This window comes from Pteronotus mesoamericanus, unplaced genomic scaffold, assembly GCF_021234165.1.
Source record: "Pteronotus mesoamericanus isolate MK-2021 breed Mesoamerican mustached bat unplaced genomic scaffold, CSHL_Meso_final scaffold_174, whole genome shotgun sequence".
NCBI lineage: Eukaryota > Metazoa > Chordata > Mammalia > Chiroptera > Mormoopidae > Pteronotus > Pteronotus mesoamericanus.
In genome coordinates, this window is record NW_026555309.1 from 4,411,908 (window position 1) to 4,425,101 (window position 13,194).

Below are 13,194 nucleotides of genomic sequence, written 5' to 3' on the forward strand. Positions count from 1 at the left end.
TTGGGAGGGGGAGGAGAGAGAAAACACATACAGTAAAGGACACGCCTTTACCTAAAATCTGTTTAGGTTTGTTTTCAACATGATTCTAACAACTTCAATCAAGTGTTCCAGCTCATTGCATAAAATTAAAGAGCAGATTTTAAAGACAACCTAACCCAAATGACTTAAAGCAACGAAGTGCTGATGGAGAGAAGGCCTATAAAAGGCATGACTCCAGCAGCAAGAGTGGACACAGGAACTTGAAGGAACAGTGGCAGGAGGCCATTTATGATTGATGCTTGTAGGCAAAACGCTGAACAGTCTTAAAATAATCTTCGGTACCAGGCAATAATGACCTTCATATTGATTTTGCCATTAAAACTTTAAATTGTTTCAAAGTGTGAGAAATGGATAATAAATCTTAGATTTTCATTCAGCATATTTTTATTAAGCAGATTTATCACTTTAAAAGGGTCAATATTGCTTAGCTAGAATATGAATTTATTACCAATATTTTATCCATCCCTTTATAATGTCAAATAATTTAGGTTTTACTCTAGCATTGTTAATCTTATTACTGTTATTATTAATTCCACCAAAAATTAAAACAGAAAATAATAGAAAGGAATATTTTCTAAGACATCTTTTTGGGAGAACTTTTTAATTGATACCAAATAATACACTCTTCATTTGTCACTTTGTAATTATAGTGTGCCTAGTCCCAAAAGGCAGATCAGTTTCTTCCCAATTAAAACTGAAAAACGCATAGTAAGAGAAACCCTTCAAGAGGGTTTAAAACTCCCTCAGCAAACCTGAAACCAGATTTTGATTCAACAGTATTCTGGAAGAACATCGAGTAGCTGTCCCTATTTTCTAAGACCAGGATAAATCTAAGGGTTTTCATGTCATTTTCTGGCTCCACATTCAACATGTAGTCCCAGGGATTAGTGAAAAAGGCTTTTTTTTTTTTAATGGGGATTAAGAATATCGCAAAACCAATGTGATTCATTTTTTTCCATGTTGACCCATCAAAAAAAAGCACGTGACCTTCAAATCAGAAAATGTTCTTACATACTACCAAACACAGAAAATATTACCACGGTAAGTAAAAAAGTATGTCTCTCTCCAAAATGAAGAGTGGGTCAGGGATGACAGGTCATTCTATTTGGTTGAGAAAAGGAAAATAGAAGATGTACCCTAGCACCTGAAGAGTAGTCAATTGCTTATCTTGACTACTTACTACTAACTGAATTACAAATCAACCATATACAAGTTTACTAGCATTATGCATGTAGTTTTGTATTTTTTATATACTTTATACATTTAAAATATTTTAAAAAACATTAAAATTGTCAAGTAATTAATCAAACTAATCAGTTTTCCATGTTACAAAATGTCACCCTTTGGGAGACAAGAACTGTTAAAAGTGGGTTGGAAGTGTGGCTTACGTAACTCCATGGAGAAGGGAAAAATGTCTTCTAAAAGAATTAATGTCAGATATGTCTCCTATTCTTCTTCATGGCTACATGAGACACAATAGCCAAAAGGCCCATTCTAACCATTTAACCAAAACCGTGTTCAAAGTACAGATACTCAAATTCTCTACACTAATAATAGAATCCTCCCAGTGGCCACTTAGGCAGCTGAGAGTTGGAAGCAGTCTTAATGCTCTATTTTTTTCTTAAATAAGTTTTCAACAAATGAACCAATGTTACTTGCTTTCAACTACATGGGAAGACAATCTTACAATGTAAAGCAAAAACAAACATACATAAACAGAAATTCAATACATCATTAAAGAACATTTGAAGGTTAATGATTTAATTTTAAAAAACAAAATAAAATCCTAGTGTCTTTGCATTTATCCTCTGCTTCACAAAAATTAGGTCAGTTTTCACATATGCTAAGACTGCTTGAGCCAAGTAAATGTGCTCATTAATACAAGGTGGGAGATACACATTCCTTAAATTTCTTATAATTTTATGAGTGGCATACACACAATTCTTAAAATTCACTGTAATTAACTTACTAACTAAGGAACACTACACCTGTACATTTTTTTGAAGTTTGTAAAATGTGGCCTCTGGTAGTACAATATACTAAAAGATATTCTAAGGTAAGACACAAAAACATATTCAGATTAAAGACAGACTCTTCCATAAAAAATTAAACTACTGTGGAAAGTCCAGGAGTTCAAAACAGAAAATGTAGAGGATACAGTCACAGCACTTAAACAAAAGTATTTTAACAGCACACTACTGACAATAAAGCTAAAAACTGTCAGAGGGATCCAAAACCACTCTTAACCCAAACAAGAATAATATACCTTTACCTTCAGCCATTTTGATTTTTTCAATCCATGAGTAGTATATATGGGAGATGAAAATCAAAGCTCCATCGGCAGGTATCAGGCGCACCGCATGTCCTTCCCTCCTAAAGCTCTAGGCAGGCCAAGCTCCACGGGCAAGGCCTCTAGAACTGAAATTGGACCTGACTGCAAACTCTGCTCACCAGTTATTTTTAGAGGCCTCTTCCTCATGGCCAAATACTGCTAACCGCTCAGGCTGAAATGCACTCCTCCTAATCCAACAGCCTTTCTCCCACTTATGGGATTTCTTTCTCAGTTGGAACCTCCCTACACAAAACGCTTTAAAAAAAAAAAAAAAAAGCATGCCAGAAATAATGAAACAGAATAAATTGTTCTTTAGTCTAAGTACCAAATCATTCAAAACTGAAACAAGTCTTGCTATAAAATGTGGCCCCAAGCCCAGAAACAGTTTGATTTGGCCCATCAAGATCTAATCAAATGCCTACACTGAAAGACCATTTACTTTGTTTGAATGAAACAGAACCCTAAATGATAAGAAATTAATGAACGCTCTACAATTCACAGGCATTACCATCCCGAGACTAATTCGTCCAACAGAAAAGTAAAGCCACAATAAAAAATTATTTCACTAATGAAGAAAGGAGAGAGAGCGGAGGGGAAGCGAAGGGGGGAAATGGCAGGAAGGCTGTGAGGGAGGCCGCAGGGAAAGAAGGAGCCCCTCCGCGGCCAGGGGGTACGGGTGGTGACCTAGGAAAGTGTCTCAGAGAAGGGCCCAGAGAGACACTGACAGCTGCACTCTGATTTTGTTCTACTTTCTTGCAACCCCATTCTCCAAATATTCTCTTCTGGGAAATAAAAGCAGCCCAATTTTAGTACCATTTATTCACTGACTTAAGATGACCAATTCACAGAATTCATCAGAGCTCTGATTCGTATACTAAATGAATTTAGCACAAATAGTAACCAGAGCAAGGCAGCAACCTTTCAAAGTTGTTTGAGTCTTTCATTTTCTTCCAGTCAGATTGAATGTTTCACACACAAATTAAACATTTATATGTTTTGAAGAGGAGTTAGCAACCTATGGCACCAGTGTTTGATGGCCCAGAGCTGGGACAGAGTGAACCGGGCCTCAGGGCCAACTACACAAAACTGAGCAGTATCTTAGCTGTCCTCTGACCAACAGCCATTCCCCCTCCCTTCCTGCCAACTATTCCTTTCCTCAAGGGTCTGTCCCACTCAAAGTTGGTGCTTGCCAAAATGGTGAAAGTTAATAAACCATTTTTTTGACAGGGGCTTAAGATGACCCGCCACCATACAAATACATTAGACAAATATTCCAGAAGCTTTCTTTTGTTCTGTTGTTTTCAGAGAGTGAGGGTGATGACAGACCCTTTTCTTGGTCCCATTGGAAGCCAAGACACTACACTCACATGGAGGGTGGCCCATTTCAGATTCAAAAGATCTGGAGTCAATTCCTAGCTTCTTCCTTCACTTCAATTTGGGGAAACTCATCCACCTTTGGGCCTCATATATGCTTAACTTCCTGGCCTATAAAACATGTCTTGGCACAAACTAGGCATGAAAAATCTGTTGAAGTCATCCGTGCAACACTCTTGTATTGACTCAGGACTAGTGCACAATTCTCCTCACCTACCGTTCGCAGCTCTCTGCACCAGCCTCGCCTGCCAACCAGACTGTCGGAGCTGCCAGGGCTTCTCCTCCCCCTTCCTGGGCCTGTGTGAGGCCAGCCGCATTCTAAATGACAGGTCTGTGGCCAAATGCTGACCTGAGACAGGCCCACAGCTATCAAATTTGAGTACATCTCAACCCTGAGTCTTCTTCCACGCAGCTCCGATTATTCCTCCCCAACGAGCCTTTATCGCACATAGTCATACATCCTACAGTTAACCTTTTCTCATCTTCTGTCACAGCTTTACAGTTATTTCAATAAGATGTCATCACTCCTCAGTTTCACAATCGTGGCATACCTAATTATCCTACATACCTACATATCCTACATAGGGTGGTTAGGATGTCTCTGAAATAACATTTAATCTACCACATTTCCTATGGAAACAGAAATTCTGAATTCTAAGTAATTATCTCTTATAATGGCAAACCTTTTTTTTATGATGGGAAATATTTATGAAGTTTAAAAATATTTTAATTTGCATAGAGCAAATCGTGTTTTTATAACCCTAGCAAAGATAACTTACAAGTAACAATACTTAATTACTTTTTGTTGGGACTAATAGTAACTCCCAGGTCCAAGCAAAGTCCAAACTTCTAACATGTGCTCTGAGGCTATTATTATCAGCCTGGCGCCACTGGAGACCAGGAGAGCCAAGACCTATATCCGCTGAGCCCTGGGCTCTACCTTCCTCCAAAATCTACCAGGAGAAAATCCATCACACCTCTCATGGATCAGCATTGACTACTTCCCTCTCCTCACCAGCTCAGCCATGTGACAGCAGTGGTTCTCAGACTGAGAGCACAACAGTCACCTGATGGGCTTGTCAAACACAGACTGCTTGGCCCTTCGCCCGAGTTTCTGATTCTGTAGGGCTGGAGTGGGGCCCGAGAGTTTGCATTTCTAGTAAGTTCCCAGGTGATGTGATGCTGCTGGTCTAGGGACCACACATAGAGAATCACTGCAGTACTGCACTAGCCCTCCCGAATTCTCATGGGCTAGAGGAGGAGAAAGGAGTTCTTACTTCTACCAATTCCCCGACCATCATTTCTTTATCATTTAAAAGAGAGAGAGAGAGAAAAAACCACTAACCTGTTTCTCTGAGTCCCATGCCATCCAATGACACTACTCCCCACCCTTCCTCATCACTGTCAACCACCACCTTCGGGGACCCCGCCCCTCAGCAAAGTCTTCTTCACCTCAATGCCAACCATAACCATGTGACTTCAATGTCTGTGTGGCCAGCATGACAGGTCTTCTTTTCTTCATATTTCATCCCCACGAACCTGGTTTCCCTCCACTCTATATCCAACACTGATTCGTATATTCTTTCCATGGGTCTTGCTCTAAACCCCACCTAATTCACTTTCCTAATCAAATTTTCATTCTTATTGAAATATCTCTGTAACTCTCCTCCTGGCATAACACCATCCTAAATGCATTCTGCAACTTTGCAAAAAACAGTTCAGCTTGTTTGAGTAGATATAAGGCCTGCAGGATATCATGAGATACTAAAAAACACAGTTCTTTAAAACATAAACAACAAACCTTTCATCTACATATCCTCTCTCCACAGCACATGAGCAGGTTTTACCATTCTAAACCTAATATTTAATGCGAAGTATTACAGAGAAACCCTGCAGACATTGAGTTAAACTTAATGTTTGCACCGCCCCCAGCTGGGGAATACTACCTCTACACGCACCTCATCCAGCCTCAGAGTCCACAGTGCATCACTGAGGTCGCTCCCTAACTCTTAACTCCTAGGCTCCTTTATCTTTTCATTGCATCAATCTGACATAATTGCCTCCCTGGAGGAACAAAATGATCACCCTGTTGGTGACTCTAAAAGCAGCTGGGCACACATGACAACAGCACAGGGCACAGGGGAATCAACCACACCCAACCCTCAGGGACTACCAGCAATCATTGCTGCTAAATGATTCTCGTGCTCCAAAAATGCCACAGCTCCTTACTTCACAGAAGAAACGGAACCACCAGCAGTGTCTCAACTGTGCAGTGCCAACCACACAAGGCTAGAGTCGCCCGCATGTGCTCTCCGCTTTCCTCCTAATCAATCCACCCACACATCCTTCCTCAGCTTCCTCACTCTTCGTCTTTTCACTCTCCTATACCACCGGCCTCTGCCCTCACTACATCTTCCCTCAACCCCACGCTGTCTTTCTTCTTCCCAACACAGATGAAATTCTCACAAGGCTGTTAATCCACTGCTTTTATTTTTACCTGCCCATTCACTCCGTACAACCTGTAGGTTGCAATCTGTCTTCTGTGTACGGCTCCTGGGTAGTTGTAGCTTGAATGTCACATCAATGACTTCCATGTCATTAAACCCAACAGGAAATTTCAGTCCTCATCTTACTTGCTCCCTCAGAAGAATTCTCCCTCCTTCTAAAACATTCTCTCCCCTTGACTTTCTTTACTTCAGAATTATCATGTGTGTCACCCACCTTTCTGGACTAAGTTTCAATGTCCTGTGCTGGCTCATTCTCTTCTGGTTAGTTTTTAAATATGGAAATTCCATAAGCCTTGGTCCTATGCCACCTCCCTAGATGACTTCAGGTACCTTCTATAAAGCTTATATGACATAGTTTTACATCCTTTGAACACCAATCCATGTATTTGTCTACTCAAAACCCCACCTGAATAACTAAGGGAAACTCCACACTCAGCTTGTACACAAACTAACCCATGATCCTTCCCCTTTTCTCTCCAGTTCCTAAATCTCAGAAACATTTCCATAAAGACAACTGCTTAAGCCAAAAACCTGCGACTCAAACTCCCATCTCTCAGATCAGTTTCTGCATCAGGCTGTTGCAAATGGGTTCTTACTATGCCAAAATAGGAACTCCCCTCAGCGCCTGGGACATCCCTGTCTGTTTACCCCAGTACGATATTTTTAAAAAGCATTGTGTGTGCCATGATATGAAAAAGTGGGAAATCCTGCCTCGAAGCACCTCTGTTCCTGCCCCTCTATTGTGATCGTCCAAATCCACGTTATCACCATCTCTCCTAGGTCACTATAGCACCTTAACATAAACTTTATTGCTCCATACAGCAGCCAGAATATTCTTTTATATCTGATTATATTATTATCCTGTTTTAAAAAAGAAACTCAATGGCTTCACACTATTCTCAGGATAAAATAAAAATCTTCACTGTGGCCTATAAGACTCTACTTGACATGACCCCGGCCTACCATTCTGGCCTTAGTTTGATGTCATTTCCCCTAGCTGTGTATATTCCAGACACTCATACACAAAAAACCAAAAACAAAAAAACAAAAATTCACCATGTTCTTTCCTGTCCCAGGATCTCTGCATAGGCCATTCCTTTGCCCGCCCTCCCCCCTCGCCCGCCCCAGCCATGTCCTGCTCACTGCCTAAACCCCACCTCTTTAAGGAAGGCTTCCCATACCCCTGTGAGAGCATGTTTTTAACAAGCGCTTACAGTAGTATGTACTTCTTCATAGTGCTATTTCATTGATAATTCATTTTTAATCTCTTTCTACCTCCAGAATGCAAGTTTCATAAAGCCAGAGACTGAGTCTGCCTTGTTCATTACTGTACATTTGTCTTGCACCTGGTAGAAACCCAAAAAAAACATTTGCCAAATAAGTAAATTCCTTCTCAAATCCTTGATGCTATATGAGTAACCTCTTCCTGCTAACACTACAGAAATACGAGAGCAAAGTTTAGTCCAGTGAAGGCCAGGTAACTTCAGGGTTTCTCAAATTCATGAATTTAATTATGCTGAAATTAAACATCCATAGTCAAGATAAAACATCAGTAAAGAAACACAGTGGTTCCCAAGCACTTTAGAGTTTAGTAAAATAAAATTGAGGAAGTCATTTCCATTTCTATCAGTATAAGTAATATCAGCAATACCTACCTATATCAGCTGCTAGATTTGGGGGGGGGAATTTTATTATTCATTGGAACCCCAAGCTAAGGAACTACTGCAGTAGCACCTATGTTTGCATCACTAGTGATTCACTGCAGAAGAGAACAACTGAATCCAGAACACGAATCCATTAACCTCCACCTTGTGAATCTGTGATGTACCAAAACTCCATGAGTAAAATGTTAAAACACGACACAAATGGTCACTAACTCCAAAAGCTAGTTTCTCATGCCAGACGTAACAAGTTAGTTCTTTAAACTTAATGATTTCCTCCTATAGAGCATTCAAGAGAAAACTTAGTCTCAAAAGAAAAACCATTTCTTGGCTAGTCATTCACGTGTCTGTGTGGGTAACAGTTACCAGTATGATATTAAAAATGAGACAGTCTCCTGCTGAACTGGGAGTGGCAAAAGTATAAAGTGAGTTATGGTATCCAATCAGAAACTTTGAGGTGGTGAAGTTGTTAAAACAAAAATGTTCTTTTTTTAAATCTACAATCAGTAACTAAAAAGCCTAGCCCTACTCAAAACTCTAACTCCACTGAAATAGACTCCATCACAAAGCCCTTGTGTATGACCATACTGATTTGCAGCCATGTCCCTGAAGGATTTTTGACCTTAAGCCACTGAGACAGGAAAGATGCATGGCCTTCTACCCCCATCGGTATCCGCTTTCTAAGGCAAAAGAAAGCAGCACTCACAATACACTGTAAGTACAAATGGGGAGGAGAGGGAGAGCAGGGAGTGGGATATGAAAGTGCTGGCACAAAATATACAGAAAATTCAAGTGTAAATTACAAAACACATGCATCTTATAAAATCACAGGCCCAAAAATGAGTTGATGCAATTTACGTGATACACTTTGGGGGCAACCAACAAACTTCTGCTAAATAAATTAATAATAATGAAGCTGAATAGCAGTAATAAGTAAAAGGCAAGAATACCTGCAACTGAAAACTGCATAGTGAAGAATTAACTTTACCCAAAGAGAGGTGTGGCTTTTGCCCTTACCTTCTTGTCTAGGTCCCTGAAATGTTCTGCCTGATAGGAGTGACTCTGTTTGTCTGGAGACTTTAGCCACTGGACCAAGAATATAACTTACAATAAGTTTTTGGGGTAGGCTGTTCTAGACCCCAGTCACTGCAGGAACCAAAGACTCAAGGTCAGCCATGTTGCTGAGCAGGAGCTAAGAGAACTGGGGAGGGATGGCTGCAGAGAAAGGTGACAGCACCTAGCAGCATGCGCTCCTGGCAAGAGGTCAGCCTCCCACGGACCAGAGCGGGCGGCAGTAGAGCACTCAGGTTTGTGCCATCTTGCCAGCCTCTCACTGAGAAGCACTGACTGCCAGGGAAGGGCCTCCCAAGAGCCAGAGAGGGGAGGGGAGGCCGCAGGAGTAGATGCCCAGGAGGGTAGAAAGGCGTGGTCTTTATCGGGCCTCCAGAGAACTCACAGAGGAAGCCTGCGGGCTCTTGTCACTTGCAGGCAACCAGGGACCCTTATCAGCCAGCAGGAGGCTCTGATAGAGGCCTGTGAGGTGACAGAGACCTTTCTCTCTAGACCTCTCCCTTCCCCCAGCACCGCTGACCAACTGGAGACTAGAGACTGGCAAAGGCAAGGCAGATACTGTGCCAAAGTTCGCCTGCCGAGAGCAGGACCACCCTTCCCCACGGCAGGCCCTCCCTCCTGCCTCGCTTCTAACGGGAGACAAGAAATTCTGTAATGACAATGAGATCAGAGTTAAACCAGACAGACTTTTAGAAACAGAGAGGGACTAGGAATGTAGCCCGAATAAGCACAGTGACTGGAGGGAAATGAAGCTTCATATGAATACCCTGTCAGATAAAGGCTGCTAAATAAAACAGCTTCAAAATGTGACCACAAACATTAGGACAAACCATAAAACCTGTCAGTATTTGACCATGTGGCCAAGAAAAAAATGGCTATTTCATATGATTCAAACAGTGAGAATGTTCCCATTATTTTATTATAAATATTCCTAAACACACAACAAAGCTGAAAGAATTTTATAGAGAATACCCGTATACTATCACTTAGATTCTACCATTAACATTTTATTATAATGCATATGGCCTGTCTATTCATTCCTCTTTTCATCCAATAATCTATTTTATATAATGCATTTCAAAATCAAGTGTGTAAATTAGTTCAGCTCCTCCTAAGTACTTTAGCTTCTATGCTATAAACTACCATTTAATTTTTATCAGTTTTTATTTAAAATTTACATAAAATGAAATGCTCTACTTTTAAGTGTACATTCCTTGAGTTCTCACAAAAATATACAGCACGCAACCCAAATGCCTACTGAGACAAAACAGTAACACCCTCCCTGAGGTCTCTCGTGGCCCTTCCCAGTCCCACTGCACAGCAGCCCCAACCCCAGAGGCAGCCCCCCTGTTCTGATTCCATTTCATTGTAGGTTAGTTCTGCCTGTTCTTGAAATTTCATAACAATAGCATCACACAATACGTGCTTGTTTGTGTAAGGCTTCTCTCCCTCAGCTTTCTGTTCCTGAGAGCCATGTAAGTTATGGGTAGTAGTAGTTCATTCTTTTCCATTGCTGCATAGTACTCCATCGCATGAATATACCAGAGCATATCAGAGTGTATTCATTTTGCTATTAGTAGAAAACTGGACTCTTTTTCATTTTAGATTATTATAAGTAAAGTTGCTTGAAATATTCTTGTACAAGACTATTGCTGGCATGTTAAAACTATGTGCTTGCATTTCTCTTGGGTAAATACTTAGGGTTGAAATTGTTAGGTTATAGGGCATGTGTATATTTAGTATTATAAGAAACTACCAGATCTTTTCCCAAAGTGGTTCTACCATTTTATATACCCACCAAGAATGTCTGAGAGTTCTTTTGTTCTATAATCTTGCCAACATTTGGTGGTGTCAATCTTTTTAATTTTAGCCACTCTGGTGAGTATGCAATTGTAGCTCCCTGTGGTTTAATTTACATTCCTCTGAGGACAAATATGTGAGCACTTTTTTCAACTGCTTATTGACCATTTATTTATCTTCTTTAGTGAACTGTCTATTCAAATCTTTTGTACATGCACCAATTTTTATTGCTTTTTTAATTGAATTGTAGGAGTTCTTTGTATTTCTTAGATACCTGTTTTTTAACATATACAAGTGTTACAAACTTTCTCCCAGGCTACACTTTTCCTATTCATTTTCTTAAAGCATCTTTTGATGGGTACAAGTTTTTAATTTTGATGATGTCCATGTATTATTGTATATATTTTTAAATATATCATCAAACTGAAAACTGTTACTTAAACCTAACAGGGTTTCCATGCCTCACATTCTGAAATATGACATCTATTTCAGGATTTACACACAGTTGTTGATCCGTGACACACAATCACTGGCAGGAGCCCACTACTGGCTCAAACACTACACAATGAAAAGGAAGGTCAGGAAATCAAAAGCCAATATGTCAACTAAATATCTATTAGTGTAGGTATCACAGAGAGTAAAACCAAGAGGAAAAGCCATTTTAAAGAATATTTTCATTAGCTATGAGGACTCACAAAAATGTTCTATGCCTGTTCTTTTCCCCCCAAATTCAAATGGGTGAAATATAATTCCTCCGCCCAACACAGCCCTGCCAACACTTGAACCCCCTGCTTTTTTTCAAGAAGTAGTTCCCTTGTGCTTTTATATGTATGTTTCTCTCCAACTTTTCATGACTCACAGATTTAAATTACTAGACTGTTTTAATGAGAAGTCACGAAACTTTTTACGATGATTTTCACCCTAGCCCCCTCATAAAATCTTTAGAAAAATCACAAAAAGTAACATATTTATTTTAGAGAAAAGGCACTTAATTTATCTGTGAGATTTTGTGGGAGAAAAAAATCTAATTTAATAAAGAAATCCTTACTGCAAGAGAGACATCAAAAATGCAAAGATGAGCTGGAAGGTCAGTTTAAAGGACATTATTAAAATAAATTAGGAAAATTTGAATGTGGACTTGATATTAGGTAACAGTACTGTAGCAATGTTATATTTCCTGAGCATGGTAATTATGCTGTGGTTATGTTGGAGCATGTCCTTAGTTCTTAGGAAAAATATGCTTAAGAATTCAAGGGTAAAGTGTCATGATTTAACTTTCAAGTGATTCAGCAGCAAAATTAATAAACAAATAAAATAGTGTGTCTAGAGAGACAAATAGAAGGCAAAGGTATCAAAATATTAACAATTGGTGAATCAAACAATCTTTCTTATAACTATCTTGAAGGTTTGATTTTTTCCAAATTAAAAAGTTGGAAAAAAACAGGTTTCCAGGCCCATTCTAAAGAACTGGACATTCTAGAGGGTAAGGGACAACAATCTAAAATATTAAAAGTTCCCCGTTTAAGTCATGAGTGTATTCTGGATAAGTAAAAATAAAAATATAAAATTTAAAGCTTTAAGTATTAAGGATGCTTCTAGAGACAACTAAAGAAGCTGAATATGGAGTGCATTTAGAAAACACCAGTGTTCAGTTCCTTGGGTTGGAGAACTCTATTGTGGTTCTGTAGGAGAATGTCCTTGTCCTGATGAGATACATGGAAAAGTAGTCAAGCGAGTCCGACTGTCATAAGGACCACAACTTACTTTTAAAGAGTTCCAGAGAGGGGGAAAAAAAGGCATATACACACAAAAGGAGAACAAATGTGGCAAATTGCTAACAGAGTAAATCCAGATGAAGGGTACACACAAGTCTTTCAATGTGCAAGTCTTTTCACTGTCATGTAGGTTTAAAAGTTTCAAAGCAAAAAAATTGGAAAAATACAAAAATAAAAATAAAATTCAATGGGCTTTAAAAAAGACAGAAGTCAAGAAGCAAGTCCTAAACCCAGCAGTATGGAAAACAACATCAATTCAGCCTCTGGTCTTAAACTTATTAAACACCAAATGGAAAACTGTCTCTACTTGATGTCTCCTTCCTGCACCTTGTGCTCATATATGAGGTCTGTCCAGAAAAAGTTTAACTATTGTTAATATAATGAGAATGATTTGCACAACACCAATGCTACCTGGCAGCCAAGGACAGTGGACTAGAATGCACATGTGTGAACAACGACAACTTCACTGTACTAGTCAGTGGGGGTGGTTGACACCGTTGAGTGAGCATGTGTACTGTGTGGTTATCACATTCAACTCTGCGTGAGACTGAGAAAGAACAGCAACGAATCTGCATCAAATTTTGCATTAAGCTTGAACATTCCTCTGCAAAAACTATTCAGATGATTCAGAAGGC

The 13,194-nt window shown here is 39.6% G+C and overlaps 1 protein-coding gene across 18 annotated transcripts in view; it reads right to left on the reverse strand.

Annotated features, from left to right (window-relative positions):
* Positions 1-13,194, reverse strand: part of ASPH (aspartate beta-hydroxylase) — a 205,666-nt gene that overhangs the window by 177,120 nt on the left and 15,352 nt on the right. Inside the window, exon 1 of one of the 18 annotated variants that reach the window (XM_054590174.1) lies at positions 2,312-2,578. The exons of 15 other annotated variants lie outside the window; for them this stretch is intronic. In XM_054590174.1, coding sequence (XP_054446149.1) covers positions 2,312-2,321 — 10 coding nt within the window. In that variant the 5' untranslated portion in view covers positions 2,322-2,578. Of the gene's footprint in view, positions 1-2,311; positions 2,579-13,194 lie in introns of those variants that run through there. 2 more of the 18 variants (XM_054590180.1, XM_054590186.1) reach the window with 2 other exon arrangements.